At 37.0% G+C, this 22,651-nt stretch overlaps 1 protein-coding gene across 6 annotated transcripts in view; it reads right to left on the bottom strand.

Moving 5' to 3' along the window:
* The window catches only part of CNOT4 (CCR4-NOT transcription complex subunit 4), a 152,501-nt gene that overhangs the window by 4,057 nt on the left and 125,793 nt on the right, over nt 1-22,651 (bottom strand). For 2 of the 6 annotated variants that reach the window (XM_027538911.1, XM_027538913.1), the window contains exon 11: nt 18,896-21,536. The exons of the other annotated variants lie outside the window; for them this stretch is intronic. In XM_027538911.1, coding sequence (XP_027394712.1) covers nt 21,436-21,536 — 101 coding nt within the window. In that variant the 3' untranslated portion in view covers nt 18,896-21,435. Of the gene's footprint in view, nt 1-18,895; nt 21,537-22,651 lie in introns of those variants that run through there. 6 annotated transcript variants of the gene reach the window in all.

Genomic DNA, 22,651 nt, shown 5'->3' with positions numbered 1-22,651 from the left:
AACCAGCAGTCTCCTCTTGACTCCAACTGCATGAGGCATTAACAAAATCACACTAATAAAGTCCTAGAACACTCTCAATTACAAGGTTTGGTGGCTACGGCACATTCTAACCTGTAAAGCAGTCACACTGTCAGACTGAATAACTTAACTTGGTTTCAGTTCAGTTCAGTTCAGTCGCTCAGTCGTGTCCGACTCTTTGCGACCCCATGAACCGCAGCACACCAGGCCTCCCTGTCCATCACCAACTCCCAGAGTCCACCCAAACCCATGTCCATTGAGTCGGTGATGCCATCCAACCATCTCACCCTCTGTCATCCCCTTCTCTTGCCCTCAATCTTTCCCAGTATCAGGGTCTTTTCCAATGAGTCAGCTCTTCTCATCAGGTGGCCAAAGTATTGGAGTTTCAGCTGCAACATCAGTCTTTCCAATGAACACCCAGGACTGATCTCCTTTAGGATGGACTGGTTCGATCTCCTCACAGTCCAAGGGACTCTCAAGGTTTCAGTTAACTAAAAATGGAATTCTAAATAAGGAAAACTTCACAGGAAGGGAAAAAAAATCTCCCCAATATAAAAAGGTGATGTACAACTACATGGGAAAACTTTAAGGAAGATTAATGCCCTTGAACTTTAGGTAGCCAAACTCAACAAGAAGCCTATTAAGATAAACTGAGGTTCCCTCTTCTACTACACAGGGAAAAAGAAAAGAAAAACAAACACACACCCTTAACTTAGTAAAAACCCATCTTCTCCTTACTTTTGCTTTACATTTAGTGAAAGCTGGAACTAAGGAACTCTGCATTAACAGAATAACATTTGCAACTATATAAAGTTTATCTGAAAATTAGTATTACAATAAAATCAAAGACATCTGCTCACAGGCAGGAGCTATATGGGAACTTTCTGTACTCCACTCAATTTTGCTGTGAACTTAAAAAGTCCTCTAAAAAATAACATCTATTTTCTTTGATTTTAGGGTAATGATCAAGCAAGAGTATGTTGGCCAAAGACACTCACAGATGGCACATGATATAGAAACAACGAGGAACTTAGATCCTCCCAAGGTGAACTATGATTATAAAATACCTTGGGAAATAAATTGGCTAGTTTATAACTCTTACAATCTTGCCAAAAAACAAAGTCATGTACGTGCCTAGACATCATGGGAGCCTGACAGCATGGCTGGCTGGCTTGCAGTGAAGTTGCAAGTGTCACAAGAAGTGGACTGACATCCTTAGCTCAGGGTACGGGACCACTCTTCTCAGCTGCTTGCAAAAAGTTTTCTTCACTGTTTTCTCTACTATTGCTATGCCAAGTGCTGGCACAAAGAAAGACCAAGAAAAAGGAAATCAGATAAATCCATCCAAACTTCAACAGCCACACCTGTAATTACCTACTCTACCTCCCTGCCCACATTCCCACCCCACCTCTGGCCCAAATCTTTTCTGGCTGAGAGGGCTTCTGGTAATTCCATTCCTTGCAATACACAGGGCAGATGAACCTCGGCACAACTGACATTCAGGAGAAATGACAGTTCGTTTCTCGTCATGCAGGGGCTGTCCTCTGCCCTGTAGGTGTTTAGCAGCACTGCTGGATGCTAGTAGCTCCTGTGCACAACACCCCCACCCCCCCACCGCCAATTCTGACAATGAGAAATGTCTCCAGACATTGCCAAATAGCTACTGGGGTGTGGAGAGGCAAAATTATCCCTTGTTGACAACCACTGACACAAAGGAAGTTGATTCCTTTGTTTCTAGGACTCTAAATAATTCCATTCGAATACATATTTCCTTTTAAATAGCAACCTGGATGCAACCTGATGCAACTTCATTTCCCTTTGCTTATACAGGACTTCACACTGGCATATAAATTCACTACGTACAAGTCAATAGCTGTAATGGAGAAAACACTGGGCTGAAAATTGCAGATGGACTCTATAAGGCAACCGTAATTAACATAACCTTGAACATTTAAGTGCATGCAAGTCTCTTAATATCCCGTGGACTGTAGCCCATCAGGCTCCTCTGTCCATGGGATTCTCCAGGCAAGAATACTGGAATGGGTTGCCATTTCCTTCTCCAGGGGATCTTCCCGACCCAGGGATCGAACCCAGGTCTCCTGAATGGCAGGCAGACATATTAACCTCTGAGCCACCAGGGAAGCCGCCCCTTAGTATGCCAGGACCCTATTTTATAACATCTGCTTTTTTCTCTTATAAGGATCAAATAAGAGAAGGAAAAGCAATTTGAAGCCCATTTATTACTTGATAAATGCCTAACAACAATTTTTTTTAATACTCAGTACTGAATAGATAGTGGTTTCCAAAAAGCCAAGGTAAGAACATTTCTCAGTTGTCAGGAAGTGGCTCTGTGCACAATAGTCTCCTCCCAGGAATGCAGAGCTGATATCCAGCATTCTCCCAGAGGTGCTGTGCAGTCAACCTACTAATAAGCCTTCTCACCACCAACACAGTACAAACACAAACAAGACATGAGAAAGCCCTTTAAACTTTCCGTAAGCAGGGACTTCCCTGGTGGTCCGGTGCCTAAGACCCGGTTCTCCCAAAGCAGGAGGCCCAGGTTTGATCCCTGGTCAGGGAACTAGATCTCACATGCCACAGCTATGAGCAGCCAAATAAATAAACAACAATAAACTTACCATAAGCAAACTACAATGAAAATCATGTCACTGAACATACTTTATACTAAACGATACTAATTTTCGTGTTAAAGTAGTTAATTAGAAGTAGCATAATACACTGGGCTTTGCTGGTGGCTCAAATGGTAAAGTATCCGCCTGCACTGTGGGAGACCTGGGTTTGAGCCCTGGGTTGGAGAGATCCCCTGGAGGAGGACATGGCAGCCCACTCCAGTATTCTTGCCTGGAGAATCCCGTGGACAAAGGAGCCTGGTGGGCTACAGTCCATGGGGTCGCAGAGTTGGACACGACTGACTGACTAAGCATAGCACAGCATAATACATTAGGGAAGGATTGCGTATTTTTAAGGGATTGTTGACATGTTTAAATGTTTTATGATGTTAAAATTTTACTTTCAATTTATAATTTTCAAATATGTACAAAACCACTATTTTCGGTTTTAAATAATTCGAGGGCAGGAGAGCAGGTGAAGTTGTTTGTAGTAGTTTTATTTTTCAGAACAGAACTCAAAGACAGAATTTAAAGTACTTTCAAGATGCCTTATATCACATTCTCATATTCCACTGTGTAAGAAACATCAGTATACTTCAATTTACCTAGCTCAGAACACATTTTATTAAGGAAGAAATTATAGTTAAAATTCTGCCAGTTTGCTGGTAGCCTAAGACTCGGTCCATACGCATTAAGCAAGATGACAAGTCTAGTTTTTAGCAACAACAGAAAATGTATGTGTTAAGGCTGCCAAAATAAAAGTCAAAGCAACTATTTAGTGAATGCCTATGGTACGCAGGGAGGACAAAGCCCTTATGCCTTAATTTCTGTTCTTAAGCAGCTTAACGTCTAGATGGTGAGACAATGCAAACATGGGGAAAAGCTCAACAACCACAGTCTGTAAAACCGACAGAAGAAATGTCATGGGGTTGTACATGATTAACAAATGCTATATAAGTTTAGTGAAAAGAGAGGCTAGGTAGGCACACATGTAGAAATGCGGGTGAGAGTTGTAGCCTCTCATTCATGGAGCTTAAAGTTCACAGATGCCCTGAGCCTGAAAAATCCATGACATGTTAAAACTATCTTTGGCATTTTTACATACCTAGCCCAACTATTTGCTAGAAAATACACATAAAGATCCATTTTATAAGCAATGATTATAACATATTACAAAATCAAATTAAGCTGTGTTCTGACATCAGGCCTTTCACAGAAAATCAAAAGAAGGAAAAGCTGAATGGCTTTAGGTAACAGCACACGTTACAGCACCCAAGTGGTTTTCTCTCCTTTCTGTTCCTCAGGTTAACTGCAATATGTTATTATAAAATGTAAAACTTTGCTACACAGAACAAGACTGTAGGAAAATCTGCTCCTTATGATAAATCATCACTGGTGATAAGCCAGTGATCTTTTCTGGCTTGCATAAAATCTTTATCTAAGAGAAAAATTTTCAAATTGGTTATACAGACTGCAAAACCACCTTAGGAGACACTAAGGAAGAAGTTAAGGGGATAAGGGTAGGACAACACGTCTGCTCCCACCTCCTGATTTCATCTATTTCACATTTCAGGGTAGCAGGTAAGATTGCATTTGAAAAACAAGACCTGCTAAGATAGAAGACAGAGGATCTATGTGTAATAACATGGTGAAATAAAACACACTTAAGGGGAACTCTAAAATAAAAGGCTATTCCAAGTTTTTGTTTACTCTAATACAATATATACCACCAGGTCATGATTTTATCTCCACTTGGCATTCTTGCCTCTACCTTCTCTTTGGTTCCCCTCCACAAGGCCTTTTTATTATAAACACATAGGTCTTATTAATTAAACTAGCTAGATGTAACTACAGTCACAAATCTACCAATGTCTCCACTTTCCTGTTTGGGCAGGGACAACTGGTCCACATATTCAGCCCTGATCCTTTCGTTACTCTGTTCCCGCCTACAGTCCCTAGGACCAGAGACCTCTTATTTTAAGTTAAATTTCTGTTAGCAGTCTAACTCAACTGGGAAGTAGTCACTGAGAGTTCCAATCCCAAAACATTCCTAAAAGAGTTTATTCTGCTCTTCAGTTTTTAATCCTTATCTCACCGCTACTCCCCAAAGTCTCCTCAATCTGATCTTGTTTTCTAAAAAGCTTTAATCTTCCTCTTCTTGTGAAACAAGTCTTTCTTGGTACAAGGGGCTGTCTATCAGAAATTTAGTTCCCATTATGATTAATTCTTGCTACTTAGACTTTCAAATATTCATTTTTAGGACACTGAGTATGGCCTGTCTTAGCCACTCTACCCCTTGCTAAACTCCCCACCTCCCCCAGCCCTGTTAGATATTAATTTCTATGAGTTTGGGGATGGAGTCTATCTCCATCAGTATATGATTTCAAGAAAGCCTAAACTTTCTTATACTTCAACATATCTCTAAACAACTGAAATAGAAATGAATTATGCTTGTCCTATATATAAAACCAAACTTTAAAGAGCACACAAAATTTATATCAGAAATTAAAAGAAAGCCTTTATGATATAGGAATGCTTTTCTCTAAGACAGTCACAACAATCATTTCAATTTATTAACTAAAATGTGAATGAATTCTTTCCAACAGATTTACAAAATCAGCTTGTTTATGAAAAAAAAAAAAAAAAAGCTATTCCGTCTGAACAAAAAGAACTGATCCTCAGATTTTCTAGAATTATGCTCGTTATAAAAAGCAAAACAGACCACTACTGCACAGCACATTTGCTGGCGCACAAAATCTTGAGGGTTGAATAGATCTGAAAGTAGAGATTAAATTAAGTGAAACATTCTAAGAACTCAGAGTAGAAATGACACAAACAGGAAAAAAGAGGCCCTGAGGATCAGCTAAATATGATTTAGGCTTTATGGACTGTCTCTACTTCCTTCCTTCCTCCTTGTCTAGAATGCTTTCCTGATCTCTTCAATTAATCTTTACTCTTTCAAAAGCCCAAGTCTCCCCCACAGATGATCCTGGACGAGAGCACGGCGGTCTGGACCGCGCTCCTGCAGCCGCACACCGTGCTGAGACACCCGGTACACTCTCACGTGTACTCTCATCTTCTCTCAGAGCTCTGCTGACACGCCTGAAGGAGGCCGTCTTATACCTTCTTGAGAATACAGCTCAGTGTCTTAGAAACGAGACATGCTTCAGGATACCTGCTGAATCAAATTCCCAACTTGAGAGGAGCTGAAAAACCACTTTCCCCGAAAAGGCCTATTATCTGTATAATGCAGCGATTCGACCTGTTCTACCAAAAGAGGTGCAAATCCTTCTGAAAGGAGGAATCAGCTAAGTGTGGGGGCCCAAAAGGCCTCTCTGAAAAGAGGCCACTAAAATATGCTTTCAATAGTGCTTGAGATGTCAAAACACAAATAAATATAACTTTTAAAATCCAATTTACCAAAAAAAAAAAGAAAAAAAAATCCAATTTACCAAATCAGGAATACTTTTTTTAAAAAGATATTCTAACATTATGTGCATGAGACAGTAAACAGGCCTATTAGCTATATTCTATCCATTTTTCTACTCTAGATACTATTCACTCACTATGCACTTTATGTACCTGATATCCTAGTACCAACAATCCAATGAGTTAAGTAGTAGTTTCATTGTAGTATAAATGAGGAGACTAAGTTGACTCTGGAAAATGAAACTACTACCTAGCCCATTGGGTTGTTGGTACTAGGATATCAAGTACATAAAGTGCACAGTGAGTAAATAGTTCAAAAGTGCTGAAGTCAGTAATCATATCCATTCTGATAGTAGTGTGCACACTACCATCCAGTCTGTGCCTTGGCAGGACTCACAGGCCAAGAGAAGAGCAGGGCAGACATGTTTAAAAAACGACATGGCATGTGATAATAAGTACCGTGATATAAACAAAGTCCTGTAGGGCACAAGGAAGAAAATGAACAACTTGGCCTTTCTGCATGCAGGACAAATGATGGCTGGAGACGCTCAGGGGAAGAGAAGCTGATGTGGAAAGGGGAAAGGCATTCCATACTGAACAGAGAGCAGCAGAAGCAGCTAATCACAAAACACAGTGCATGGTACAGGATACATAGATGTGCTTTGCACAATGTGCACTTCTCTCTTCTAGAATGTTCCTACAAGGATCTGTAAGCTTGTTTTTGGAGAAGAATCAGATCCTTTAATGAGAGCCGGGAAAACATCTAGATGTTTGCTTTATGAAGGATCTGAAGAAGCAAAATCTACTTAAGGAAAAAAAGAAAAAACAAACACAACAGGAAAAAGTATCTATAGAAAGAAGTCTATATATAAAGCCTCATTTAGAATGAGGAAAAAGGTAACTGAGAAGTCAATGGAGGAGAAGACAATACATTCTCAGAAGCATTATTAGGTGGAGCCTGAACCAGAGTACACAAAACTAAATGATGGGAGGGACAACAATCCAATGTAAGAAACTGACAAAATCTGAAGTTGGAAGCTTGAAAGAAAGCATTTAAGTGAGCACGAAACTAAGAACTATGAACAAAAGCCCTATGAGGACATCCAAGGATGACTGAGGGAGCTTACTACCCAGGAGAAGATACGTGGATCCATCAGAATATGATTTCACCCAATTATAAAACTGCGGGGACATGGAGAATGTCAACCACCCTGACATCTCTGAGATCTGAATCTGCCAGGAGAAAATAAACCTGATAAAATTCATCTCCTGACCCCCGACCCCGCCTTTCCCAAGGTGGAAACACAGGGAAATTTTTCTTCTGGACTTCTGACCAACAAAGCACAGGTTGGCTACTGTGAATACAATAGAAGCCCTAAAGTATGTGACATCACCTTAGGACTTTAAGAAGGAATGAGACTAACTGATGGAGTTCTTGGATGGCCGGCATCCTGGCTACTTCTGTAACCACCTCAGTGAATTGCATTCATTTGTCTATCAGTTTTTTTCTACTACCCTGTGAGTTCCTTCAGAAAGGGCCTTGATTTGATCCTCTTTGTGTACAGTGAACAGTTTCTGAACCTCAAGAGGTATTTAATGTTTCCTAAATGAGGAGCCCTGAACGTTTGCTTCCAGTTTTTTTTGAGAAAACGTCTTTCCAAAGAAGTTTTTTTTTTTATTTAAAAAAAAAAGAAAGGTGGGTCAGCGTGGTCCCGTGGTTATAGGAGGCAGTGATTCCATAGACGATAGAAGATGCAAAAATATGAACATTCTATGTTCAGACTATATAATAATCTAATAAGGAAAATAAATTGGGGCAAAATCTAAAGAAACTAGTTCTTGTGCAGGGAGAGTCTCATGGGATAAGATGTGAAAAGCTGGATAGAGTTACATAACCTACCTGTGGATAAGAGTATCATAATCCTTGAGGATTAAAATCAGAATCCATAATGATCTGAAGCTTGTGAAAAATGCTGAAGGCAAAAAAAAAAAAAAAAAAAAAGCTAAGTTTGGAACAGAAGAAATTTAGGAAAAGGCAACGGCTCAGCCTGTCATAATGTTAAGTCCTGAGGAAAGTCAGAGCTATGTAGTTCCATCTTCATCTGCCTCGTTCCATCTTCTTTATAAAAGAGCATGATCCTCAAACCAGAAAGGACAGAATAAGCAACGTGGAGAGAGAACTGTAAGTCACAAAAGATACAAAGACAGTAAAAGAACATCTACTCAGTTTCAGTAGGCTTAAAATTTCTAGGTGCAACATGGGTTCTCTTCCAGGGTATTCATCCTCAAGAGACGTCATCACAAAACCATTGTTAAGAGAATTACAAGGAAAGAAAGAAAAGGCAGCTCTGTAAGCTAAATGCTTAAAATGGGTTCTGGGGAAATTTTTGAAACCGATTGGAAGACACCTGATTTCTTTAGAAGTGAACATGAGAGGTTTTGCAAGCACTGCTCTACTGTTTGCATTTGGGGTCATTTGTCATGAGAAATAATACGCAACATTTGGACTAAAACCTCAGCTCCTTTCCTAATGAAATACACAGGAAGTTTAACTTTGAGGTGAACAGCAGTCGTGAAAGCAGCTTCCACTGACAATTGTTTCCCACTGGAAATGTCCTCCTCCTAATTCCGGGATCCATTTCCTTTCTTCTTCTGTTGCCTGCCCAAACTCAAAGACTTCACACCTAAACTCCATTTCTATCCCACCAAAACATCAATGCCATAAAACAAATGGAATAGAGCAGTCAATGAAAGCCAAAATGCATTTCCATAAAGAACCAAGCATATCAAAGTAATTTATTCTTTGGACAGACTACAGACTTTCTAGGATATAACTATGATATATCTTGAATTCAGCAGTTTCTGGAAGTTTTCTAATGGTAACCTTTTGGTATAAGATTCTAAAGTACAGCATGGATGACAGCAGGGTTTAGATGAACTGTTACAGAGCTAAAGACACTGTGTGTTAGTCTGGAAGTTCCTGAGATAGTGCTTGGTTTATCTTTGACTCCCGACAACGTTTATTTAAACATGCAAACAAAAAGCCAAGTCTACAGATGACAGAATCAATAATTAAAACTACAACTATTCTTAAATTAAAATCCTTAAACTCTTCACTATTAATGTTATTAATAACATTTATCTCTCACTTTATAATCACATAGTCTCATACGATAAACTTGTTGAGATGGTAATATACAAACAAGGAAACCAAATATACAAACCAAATCCAAACACACAATTTAACATGGTTACATTCAGGTTTTTAAAAATACATTTGCAAAGTACAGGATGGAGAGATCTAACTAACCAGTCACATGTATGAAAAAGGTTTAGTAGTTTTACTTACACCATTTCATAACAATTAGGTAATAGAATTTTTTAAAAAATAACATTAAGCCCACATAAATAGATGTGAAATGTCCAAATTATCAACTGTATGACACTGAGCCAATCACAAATGATAACCACTCTGAACCTCAGTTTCCTCATTCACAAAATAGGGATAATATCTACTCCACAGGATATTTTTATAAAGAGACTGTGTAAACTATAAAGGAATATACAAATATTAGTAATAAGAAAAGTGTTAATGATAAAGTAGATTCTCTAATCACATCTGGATTATTAAACTATGACCTCCACATTTCAAGAAAGCTATTCAATGTAATGTCAAAATATGTGGAGGAGAAATAGACTAAAGAGAACTAGAAACCATGTTAAATGTGAAAAGGTTAAAAGGACTAAGGATGTCTTATCTATGTCTAGAAGTTACTAGACAAGTGGATACTGCCTTCACATATTTGACAAGCACAAATGGGAAAAAGATTTTGGTTTAGCCAAGAAAAAACATTCTTTAACAATCCTAAGTTCCCTAGTGAGAGCACCCTGTTTATGAAAGTATTAAGTTCCCCAAGTAGCTCTTCAGCACTCACATAAGTAGAGTTCTAGAAAATAAGGTATTTATAAAGGCTTTCTGAATTGTGTGTATATGTTTGTGAGTATCACAAACGAGACCCTGGAGGTAAAAAGGGTTATTGGTTAGATGAAATTTTTTAAAGCCTGTGTGTATGGAGGAGGGAGCACAGTGGTCTTGGGAAAATAAGGAATAGTCGCAAGCTGAATTTTCAGAGTTCAGAGGTAGAGAAGATAGAAGGACTGATCATGGAGTGATGAGGCAAATCGTTACACTGAACTGAGGATCACAGTTCAACCAAGAGATAAGATAACTTATTTGTAAATGAATCTGATTAATGTCTCCACAAGTCCAGATTTAACACAAAGCAGATCCAGACCCAGGCTGTGCATACCTCCAGAAATAATCAGATACAAACATCACCTTCTCAACCACAAGTTTTCATTCAGCAAACGTTTACTGGCTCTGTCTGGGGCTTGATGCTATAACATTTTGCAGCAGCGTCCTACAAATCACGCTGTTCTGCTTACTTTCTATTTCTTCAGCGGATCACTGGAGTTTTTGGTTATTTTGAAGAAAGCAGTGATAGCTTTTGATTGTTTAGTACCAATACAATATTTTTTAAGGGAGTGTAAGTTCCCTTTAGGCTTGCATTCAGACCAAAGTATCTTGCTACCCATGCAAGAAATCCTCATAGGGTTATATGTCCATTGAAATTTTAAGACTTTTTATGTTCATAATCTTCCAAATTTAAAGATTTCTAAATTTTCTAAAAGTTATTAAAAAACACTAAAGCCAGTTTTTACTTCATTTGATTATTACACAGCTCACTTTTGTTTTGACAGTGAAGATCAGTCAGTCTCATCTTTTTCTGAAGGATGGCTCCTATCTTAAGGGTTTATATCAAAGACACAAAAATACCCTGAAAAGACGACTAAAAATTATCCAAGCTCTGAAATATGATTTTCCATGCTCTGAATTATAACCCAACTATGAGCTTTATTTTTAGAAAGTTATCTTTTTAGGCATTAAAATAAGAAACTGCTTCTTAATTTTAGAAAAAAAATCATTTTAGGAAATAAAGTCCTCATCATTATACTAAAACTAAAAGAAACAGATAATGAATATGGTCATAGTAATAAACACTTCCAACCAAACAGATCAAGCATACATCTTTCTTCTTCACTGTACTATTTTCACAAAGCAGAGGTATTTGTTAAAATTTGTTTTGAGGTTGTTTTATAAATAAACATTTGATTTTTCAAAACAAGAATATAAATTGAAATTACTTATTCTTTTATTTTCACATACATATGTGAAATTTATGATCTTAAAAAAAAGACTATTTTGCTTTTTCTTCTTCCTATTTATACTGTGGAAAATACACATATTTTCTTGCTTTCAATTTTTCAAATAATGCCTCAATTTAAAGAGATTTAATCCTAATAAGACTGTATTCTTTTCAGACCTATAAAAGATAATACTCCTTTGTAGGACAGGATTTCAAAAGGCCTACCTGCTGATGAATTTAAACAGCTATATGCCTACCATCAGGTTCACTAAGTGGCTTTAGTTTAAAAATTATTTTAAAAATATATTTAAGTGCTCATCCTTGGCTATGATTTATTGTAGTTCAACCTTCAAGGAATGCCAGAGATATTCTTGACAGACCAATTCTCAATCAGTGTTGAAGAAAGGAAAGCAGGAAGGAAAGAGAGAAAGATCAGATGAAACAGTTTTAAAATAAAATATAAATTATATATTTAGTCTTAAATATAAATTAGAAACAACAGTTCCTATTTCACCATCTCCTGGAGCTTTATACAGAACTAGAATTTTTAGTGGAAAAAATAGTTTTATTAAAAATCACATATATTTGTGAAACACTGAATTTCAGTAGTATTGTCCAGAATGTATTTTTAAAGAGCTAGAATTACTTAGAAGTAAAAGTAAGTGAATAGCGGCAATCTAGTAAAGTAAAAAGCCTACCAATCAGACATTTGTTACTCAATCTACTTCCAACCCAGACTGTGCTTTCTGCTTAAATGTGCTGTTTTGATTTTTAAGAGAGAACAGAGACTGACTGAGAGGGAAATTGGCAGGTAAATGACCATAGAGACACTGAGTGAACACTCAGGAACCTGACAGAGCCCTTTCTTCTCCTCTGAAGAGGGAAAATTCAGGCCTGTCAAGGGTCCTACAGGGCTATCACACAGGAAGTGCACCTTAAGATCTAGTCAAGACCTCCCCCTCTAACTGTGGTCAGCTACACGGAGAAAGAAAGAAGCAACTTTTTCTTTGCACAAAGGAAGAAAAACTAGACAGAGAGGCGAGCACAAGCTACGAGAATAAGACTCACAGCAGTCAAGAACTGAAACCAGAAAGTGTGTTATAAAACAAAAGTTGCAGGGTTATATGTATTTATTTGGAAATTATGAAAGATCTTTGCTTAGTTCAATAATAGGCTTCATTCCAATCACCTGCCATTTAAAATAAAGGTGAGGTTTTGCAGCACTGACTCAAGAAATGTCATTCCTATCTAGGACTAGGGCTGGGGAAGACTATGGTTAGGTTAATTAGTGAATGTTAATAGTTTAGATGTAAAAACAAAAAAACCCCCAAAACCCATCAGTTCAGTTCAGTTCAGTTGCTCAGTCGTGTCGGACTCTTTGTGACCCCATGAATCGCAGCCCATACCTGGTAGCAAATCACACCCTAAGTTAGGGATGAGGGAATAGGGCTATCAGTAATTCATAATCACAAATTTTAATAAAAACGTATTATTTTAATAGAGACAACATAAGTAAAATAACACTCAGCTTAAGGTCAGTAAGCAATCTTCCTACTTTGTTGATGAAGTCATAACCCAGGGCCTCCTTTTCCTTTACTGAGTACTCAATTTATAGACATAATAAAGAAAAAAAAAAGAATGGCTTCAGTGTCAGTTTTCTTGACAATGTTTAAAAACATCCCAGCAATATTCCAGATTACTACGTTCTGCTGCATAGACACATTACTTCCATACACAAGACTGATGACAACAGAGTAGAAATGCCAGTACAGTCCTTGGGAAGAGATCTCACCATATTAGGAAACAGCACTAGGCTATAAAAGTTGATTGCAGTCAGCTTCCCTGCATTTCTTCTTGGAGACGATGATGGTATTATCAACTTTAAATCCTTGTGGAGCTTCCCCTCTTTTTCATTATGCTGAAAACAACAACCTCCTTGATTGGAAAAAAAATCAGCAGATATTCTATCATTTTACACGGTGCAGCATACAGTAGCTCTTCAGAGATGAATCTGAGATCACCCCTTTGGTGTGGGTGCAGTACATCTTGGTGCCATTAATGTAAGAATTTTTTTCATTCTGTAGTATTAGAGATATCAGCAGTCTAGTGGTCATGCAGGTTGATGCTTAAATGCTCTTTGGCACTGCAGAAAAGTCCTGGGTAAATTAAATTCCAACTCTGTTTTACCCTTTATTTTGGTTCTGACATCTGTATTTAAGTCACAGTAAGAGTACCTGTGAAGTTTCAATCTCCCCCCATTAAAGTTACTCCATGATCACTAGGCAACATTTAACACAAGGCTGTTTTAACAACTTACAGGGTCTGTAATAACAGTTGCCAACCGATGGACAATCTGAATGCCTTAAATTCATTATTTGCACTGATATTCACAGTTGAAAGCCCTTGACTTGTGAGAACTACTATAATAACTGTAAGACACAATGAAGTTTAGAGAAATGTTCTGAATCTTGAAGTTTTCTTCTTGAATTACATATACTCACATTAAGAGTACCTGTGAAGTTTCAATCTCCCTCCACTAAAATTACTCCAAGATCACTAGGCCACATTTAACACAAGGCTGTTTTAACAACTTACAGGGTCTGTAATAACAGTTGCCACAGATGGACAATCTGAACACCTTAAATTCATTATTTGCACTGATATTCACAGTTGAAAGCCCTTGACTTGTGAGAACTACTATAATAAACTGTAAGACACAATGAAGTTTATAGAAGAGATATGTTCTGAATCTTGAAGTTTTCTTCTCCTTGAATTACATATACGAACACATATTCATTGGTGAGGGCTAACAAAACTTTAAACTGTTGTTAGAATGTGATTGTGGGCAAACCACAATCCTTCTGAACCTTGTTTATTAATATCATTATTATTATTTGGTCTTCAAAAGAAGGATCATTAAAGGCTATGCTATTATGTTTCACAGCTCTGAAGTTTTAGGACTGTATAATAAAACATCTTTTTCTTCTTTTTATCCTTTCCTTAGGTTTTCCTAAAGAGTATATGGGATGGGTATGTTCAGTAGTGGAAGTGAAAACCGATGAGAAAAAGCTATGAAAATATTTGTTCAGATAAAGCATAACCAGGGGTGAAGTAGGCACCTATATTGTAACCTTGCTGCATATGAACAGGACTTTAATTCCCATTAAGAAAAAAAAAAGAAAAAAACTTTAGAGAATGACGGAATATGAATACAGCTCTTATCCTAAACGCAAGAATTAATAAGAACACAGAAGGAATAAATACACGAAAAGTCTTAGGGAGATGGCCTGAGACGTTTTCCTCTGCCATATTCACTAAGTAGAGGACTTAAATGGAAATCACTATGTATAAATCAATGTACATGCACACATACCCACTCAATATCACCCTCAGACATAGAGTGAGGCTTCCTTGCTAAGGAAGCCTTTTTTTCTGTAATGTACTAGTCAAATGTCATGAAGACAGAAAATTACCACTTAAGAACTACTCAGACAGTTACTTTAAACTTTTTTACCTGAGTCTAGATTCAGCTATTACCATACAGCCCCATCAAGGACGGGCCAAATTTCTCACAGCCAGAGTGGGTCATTTATTCAATTTTAACATTAAGATAATTAAAGAACAGTCCTACTAGGCCACCAAATTGTACACTTTAAAGTAGTTAATTGTATGTTATTTGAATTTCAACTTAAAAAAAGGTACTGAGTTCTTTAAAGGCTTTATAAATTATATGGAAGGGAAAAAAAGCTTTGAGGCTGTTGCTTATAACACAGGACAATAGTAGGTCTTAGGACCAACCAGGAGCTGCAACAGCAAACTGTTCAAAGCACAGTTCTTAGGGGTTGGGTTGGAGCTTCCAGGAACCTTGAAAATAATCATAAAATGTGAAGCTGGCTAAGAACAAAGTGAAGTCAACAGCTGCTTTATGAAGTCTGGTGTGAAGGAACCTGAAGAAAATGGATTGGTTCTTGAGTACAGTAATTTCCATCTGGTTCATGGAATTTCTAGGTACTTCAGTCTAATTCTCAAGCAGCTTATACTGCATAGGCCTGCCTTCAATTCTAGGTACCAATAGGTGTAAACCAGATTTTTATATAACTCAAACTTAGGGTAGACTCTCCAAAGCTCCAAGCTACCAGACTCTTCACATGCACCTACTTCCTCTGCCTAAACCTTTCACATCGTAAGTAACACACTCACTGGGGATACCTACGCCGTCCAATCTCACCTCTGGCTTTCCCCAGGCCTTCCCCTGGACTATGTGTTCACATCCTCCTTCTGTGCTTTGAGGAAGCAATGTTCACTCCACTGTGGGATGTTATCCTCTGGATCACCTTCAACTTATAGGAAACATGATCCAGGATTCCTCTGGTAATACCATGCTTTCTACAATTCTCTCTCACACAGTCTGACGTCCTACTCTGAACAAAAGAACTAGAGGGAAAGCTGGACAAGTAAAGACCACAGGGGTAAGGAAAGCTTGCCTTCTTTCCAACCTCCAGCCCTAATGTTAGACATCTATCTACAATCCTTTTCCTGGTTCTCACTTGTCACGTAGTGTTGAGTGGTCATCACACTGACTAGTCTCCTAATCTGTCCTTCTCTTAACAATACTATACTGGTTCTTTGTCCTCATCAACATATAAAATCAATGAACTCTGGATCACAAGATTATATCATCAGTTTTACCTTTTCAAATATCTTTGGGTTCTTTCTTCTTCACCCTCTAAACAAACTCTCATATATGCTTTGTCCACTCCTGTTGAATCATCACAACATACAAAACTATACATATCTGACTCTTTTAAATTTGATCCTTATCTTGACTCAACAATTCTTAAATTTCTTTCTGATTAATTTCTTGGCTTATTCTCACAGACTTATTTCTTTCTCTCCCTCTTTTTTTTTTTTTTAAAAAAAAACAGGTTCCCAACTCCAGTCTTTCACCCCCATTTTCTCACATTATATGCATCCAAGAATTACTCACATGAGCACCTTCATCTAATCTCATTTTCTCTAATCTCATCTTCTTTCACCTAGATTTTCAGATTGTTTTTTTTTTACAAATAACAAAGGAAGATATAGCCCATCTCGATTAAGTTAAGCTTATAGCCTAACCTCATCTCGGGGGTGTATCTATTCCGAACACCTACAGAAATCTTTTACTCCACTGGTTAGCCTATCTTCTCTTTCATACTATCTACGCTGTTCTCTCACTCGACTCTGTAAATTCTGCGTTAGATATTCAGCATTATCTTAAAGCAATGCCTTCTAAGATCTACGACCCGTCTAGTTAGCATCTTGTTTTTCCCTTCCTCTTTGTTGCCAAATGTCTTTAGTCAATGATTGCTGCATCTACATCCTTGACATTTCCTCATAAATCCTAGAAATCTGCCCTTCCATCTGTATCTTTTTATGAAAGCAGCATTTTTAAAGATCACTAGAGATATGGCCTGGAGAAGGCAATGGCACCCCACTCCAGTACTCTTGCCTGGAAAATCCCATGGACGGAGGAGCCTGGTGGGCTGCAGTCCATGGGGTCGCTGGGAGTCGGACACGACTGAGCGACTCCACTTTCACTTTTCACTTTCATGCATTGGAGAAGGAAATGGCAACCCAGTCCAGTGTTCTTGCCTGGAGAATCCCAGGGACAGGGGAGCCTGGTGGGCTGCCGTCTCTGGGGTCGCACAGAGTCGGACACGACTAAAGCGACTTAGAAGCAGCAGCAGCAGAGACATGGCCAAACCCAAAGGCCTTTCCCTGAATCTCATTATTACTTCTAATTCATAATTTCTTCTGTAATCCTACTAGTATTACTATTTGTGTCCAGGCCACCTTATTTTCACTGGTCAGCAATGACATACAGGAACTACTTTCTAACTGGTACTAATTTCCAGCAAATGTATCAATCTTCTTAAAACGCTGCAATCAAATTACATCTTTGCCAAAGAAATGTAGTTCTCTACCACTGACCACATCCACATCAAGACTGAACTCTTCTTCCTAGTTATCAAGGCTTTTGCACATTCACCTCACCTTCCTACATGACCTGTAATACCTCAGACAAGTCCATCTCCTTACTATCCTCTCCTGACCCTTCAAAGACCATGCTAATCTCCATCCCCAATTTTTCATTCAATCTGTTCCCTTTACTGTATTTTCCAATTCCATCATTTAATTTCAAGCCATCCTTCAAAAGCAAAAAGTCAGACATTTCCTACGAAGCCTTTCTCCAAATCTGCCTGAATAACTTCTTTCTCTAAATCCCATTTTTACTTCTGTATCAGCAAAGTGTCTAACTGGCTCACTCAGCATTTCATGTGTGACTATTCAGCACAAGGAGACGACATAGTAGATATTCAGATAAAAAGACTGAGAGGAGGAAGACATAGCACTAACGGCAGAAGAACTAGCTTGAAACCAGATAAATGACTTAGTTAAATTTTATAGAAAAAGACATATATATTGTCATTTTGCAGTATCACCTCTTTCAAAGAAAAAAAAATTTTTTTAAGTTATTGCGCTCTCAACTATATGCTATGCACCTCTTAAGCAGATATGGGAAAGCTTCATCATCAAATAAACCAAAGAACCCAAAACCTTACAACTCAATATAGGATAAAATGTCCTCTTATTTTTATATATGCACACGTAACTTGGTGGTCTTCATTTTGTGAGTTTCAATAAACCTGCAATTCGTTCCTTGCTCCTGACTCTCTGAGGTAATGCCTCTGTATGAGTAGCTCCCTATGTACCTGTATTACATCAGAAGAGAGCTGTCAGTCTTGAAGGTGCTTGGAATACTGTATAAATAGGAGCCATGTCAGTAAAAATGTGCACTCAATGCAATGAAGCTTTCTTTAAAAGAATATATATATATATAGGAATCTATACTTAACTACCACAACACTAAAGAATAAGACATGAGTATATGCCCACAACTGAGCAATACTTCAATTAGAATAATGAATGTCTGTCTCCCCTGTTAAAATTTTTTTCACTCTAAATTATCATATATTTCAAAATTTCAAGTATCAGTATTCAATATCCTTCGTTGCCCTGTCAAAGCAATGAATAATGAAATGAGTGGACTACTATCACTGTTCTTGTAGTTAAAATATATCAAGAGGTGACCCTATAGAAATAACTGAAATAAAATTGTCACAAGACTGTTATCCTTGATAATATATAATAGGATCTATACTTTATTTAACTGGTATCCCTCAAGATCTACCTCAAGCCACTACACAGAACAGGCACTTAAATATTTAATTAATGCTCTGCTGAAATAAGAGGAGAGTATACAAAAGTACCACCTGTAAAAACAAAATGCAACAGTAGAATGAAAAGGAAAGTATTATTAATCAGAAAATATTTCCTAATGGAATCTTTAAGAAAATAAAAAGAGGCACTTGACATTCATCATATGATCAAAATTATTCAGTCCAAGTCTATATCCTACAGTGACACTAAAAAGTGACGCTCTAAATGTTTTTTTAACATTTTCTCCCACTTCAGCCGGGGGGAGAGGTGGGTCACCAAATGCTTTGACAAGTCTAGTAACTATGAATATTCTCTCCAGAAAAAAAAATGAACATCTATACACACATACAACTCATAAGCACGTCCAAGGAGTTTTGTATTCCAGGTTAAACATTTCTGATTTAAGGAAAAGATGAGTCACTTTTGAAAAGTTAAGGATATCAAGGCATATAAAGTTTCCCTTGTGCATGACATATCAATCATGCAAGGAATTTATCAAAAACTAATCTGAAGTTTTTAGAATTTCTCAGTCTTTACCATCACTTGGCTTCATCAACTTACTTGCTATGTGAAGCAGTACTTTCTTGTACGTGTTGTGTAATTTCTTCTGAGTTTTAGTACAATCAATTTTGACTGATTTTAGGACTTCACTTTAAAAAACCATAACATACAAAGCAAAACAGTGAAGCTTAATTTTTTAGGCTTACAAAGTCTCAGATTTACAAAGTTACTTAAATGATCATCTTTCATCCAAATGAAAATATCTAAGTTGAAGCCTAATTACCCAAGAAAGCGTTTTCTGTTTACAGTGTGTATGTATAAGATGGCATAGGAGGGGAAGCAGGCAGGAAGACAGTGCTGGGCTCTAGTAAGTCATATAAATTCTGACAGTTTTGTGGCAATGGCCAGGAATGAGAAAGGAGAGAAAGCTACCACAGGAGAGAAGCCTTGTTTAACAGGTGTATTTCTCAACACAGAGAAGAAAGTAAATGAGAGCTAACCACCTCTTATGTTTTCATAAGAAGATTCAAGCAATGAAAGGCTTGGCTCTGAAGGCTGGAGAAAACTATGCACTAGGTCAGCCCTAGCAGGGAACCGGAGTTTGTCCACAAGGCCCAGGAGCCTCAGCACCACAGGAGGCATTAAGTGGATGTCTTGGCCTCTTACAGCAAAAATGAAACCACAGTCAACACGGACTAAAAGGCTTCATATTCAATACATACTAAAAGGCTTCTAACGAATTTACAGTATTTCATTTGTATTTGCTAAATTTCTTATAATGCTGTCCTAAAGTCACTCCTAAATCAAAAGCTGAGATTGTCATGTATGCAGAAATTTTACAAGAATAATTTAAATGGCTAGATAGTTGTTTCTATACTCTCAGCTAACCAAATTGAAGAATATCTAAGAATGGATTTTAGTCTACCCCCTATACTTCAGGACAAAGCCATTTGTGTAGTTTATTTAATGGAAAGTTATTAGACTTTACACAGAGAGGTAACCCTGAAAACTCCAACTCCAACATGATATTAGTATCTGTTCCCAGTAAGGTATTTCATTATTATTATTATCATCATCATCATTACTTTAAATCTTTAGGCTTCCTTTTTTGGTATTCATGCTACTCTTTTAATATTTTTTTAAATTAAGGCATATCTTTTATATCACAATTGTCCTTTGAAAATCCCATGAGGAGATCTGACTTTCCCTTTTCTTCCCAGATGCTTAATTTAGGCAGAACAGTCATGTTTTCTGAACCAGCTGTGTCTAATGCTGAGTACTGAACTCAGCTTATTTTCTTTCATTATCAGCTTTAAAACTATTTCAAGAAATTGTTTATTATCCAAAAAAGTCACTTCACATTATATCCTAATAAAGTACACCACTATTCTCTGTGATTAAAATTACCTATGACAACTTACGTGGCCTAATTTTAGAGGATCCCCAATCTCTTCTCTTCCACCTTAGTCTCATTCTGGTCAGGAACTTGTAATATAGTTTTATTATCACATTTCAATTGTGAAACAATGAAATTTCCAAACAAATATCTCACAGAACTACCATTTTTTCAATAAAAGTTTTACACTACTATGGTTGCTTCTCACATACAATATTTACCCCATATTCAAGTTTCTGATAAATCAATTGTAAGTTGAAATTCTGTTTCTGAGGCATTTCCTGGTATACTAGGCAGTGCATTAGGAAAGAGATTATATTGCATTTAGTCTATAATAATTATCTCTTAAGAGTCTCTATATAATTAACAACCATTCAAAAAGAAAGTGCAAATGTGCAAATGAGAAAGAACAAAAACAGTTTCTAAACAGGTAATGCATAATATAGGACATAAATCCATACAACTACAAACAATTGCTGATAACATCCTTCTGGGCATTAAATGACACCACCAATTTTGTTTTATATGTATTCTTTCTTCTCAAGTATTCAAAGAATGCAATAGACATTATCTTCTTAATTTCCAAATTTCTCATGAATATATTAGGATATTACCATTTTTTCACAAGTCAGAAAACAAGAAACTACCATTATCTTTGAATATTTTCAATAACAGAGCCAAAGTAACAATTCTAGCTAATCTCATCTGGGATCTTAATTAGTACTACAAGTTTATTTGTGTGAGTTAAAAAAATAGTATCACTCATGAGAAACAATGCCAAAATTATTATGCTAATAAATTGTGTTAAAGGCCTAATGAAGAAATACTTTAGCAGCTATATGAGGTAACACACTAGTTGTAGGCATGAGGAACGTTTATGTTGGCTCTTTTGGGTGTATACATTAAATGCAAAATCAGAAAGGAATCATGCAAAAATCCGGTTGCCCATGCAAGCACCCCAGAGTCTAATCCTCTCCTCTCAGTTCTGTTGTCAGGCCACAGTAGTGTGGAGACTTGTAGGCCGCTGTCCTTGTTGTAATGAATGGGAAGAGGCTGACAGTGGCATGGTCGAAACCTTCACCTCTTCTTCCCCTGTGGAAAAGTCAGTCATGGTCTAGTTATGGGTGACTAGATTTGTTAACAGTCCCTTTAAAAATGATTTCAATATTTGGAATACTGATACATATATAAAATACATGCTTAATGGCTGGAATGCGGGTGTGAAACAAGACATGAATTTTAAAATATAAACTTATCAAGTACCTAGAAAGCAGTTACACTCTAATCACACCCTTAAATTTAATACGATGTCAGATTTAAGAACAAACAATAGATTCAGAATTATAAATATACAAGAAGGAAAAAAAGAGACCAGGAAAGCCATTCTTTTCCAAGCCAATTGGACCTTTTATATAGATACTCCTAATAGTAAGTAGTATTTTGTGGGGGAGGGGGGGGGGATTAAAACTAAATTCACAGAAGTGAAAATGTGAGTTTTGTAAAGGGCAAAATGACAAATCCGTGTTTTAAAAGCAGTCATTATGTTTAGAAAAAAGAAATAAAAAGATATAAATATTAGTTTAGCAAATTACCATATAGCATCTGAAAATTCAATGTGCACTTTTGAAATAATGAGAAAATAGTAAAATACTAACAATACAATGATCCAATTGACTGAAAGTAAGATGACTACTTCTAGGTCAAAGAACTATACATGAAATGAGATCAGTTCTCCCAATTATAATTGATAATGACTACAAGTGACTTGTTTCACAAATGACTCAAATTTCAATCAAGTCACTGTTAAAACAGTGAATTCAGAAACAAAGAATTTTCTTTAAATGCCCTCTCTTAAGTAAAATTTGAATAAACAAAAACACGAACAAAAATCTAATCCTGAACAGTTTCAAATATTTTTCTAGGTATATTTTGAAACAACAATGCTCACAGACTTAGACTATTATTTGTTTCCCAAATAATTTTTAGCTCTATAGAATAAAAACATCCTGGCAGAAAGTTCTTTGAAAAACAAATCTGCAAAGTTACACTTGGAAAGATAGTTTAAGGGATACCATGAAGAAAAAGACTGAGTTTTTAGAAAAGGTTATTTCATAGTTTTACAGTAAATTGGCAAATATTCTATAAATACCAAATATATAGCAAGAAGGCTGTGTAAAAGAAATTTTAGAGTTCTTGGTGAGGACGTG

The sequence above is a fragment of the Bos indicus x Bos taurus genome, chromosome 4 (assembly GCF_003369695.1).
Source record: "Bos indicus x Bos taurus breed Angus x Brahman F1 hybrid chromosome 4, Bos_hybrid_MaternalHap_v2.0, whole genome shotgun sequence".
Classification (NCBI taxonomy): Eukaryota; Metazoa; Chordata; class Mammalia; order Artiodactyla; family Bovidae; genus Bos; species Bos indicus x Bos taurus.
Note: the sequence above shows the minus strand (reverse complement) of the source record. Positions and strands in the feature narration are given on the sequence as shown.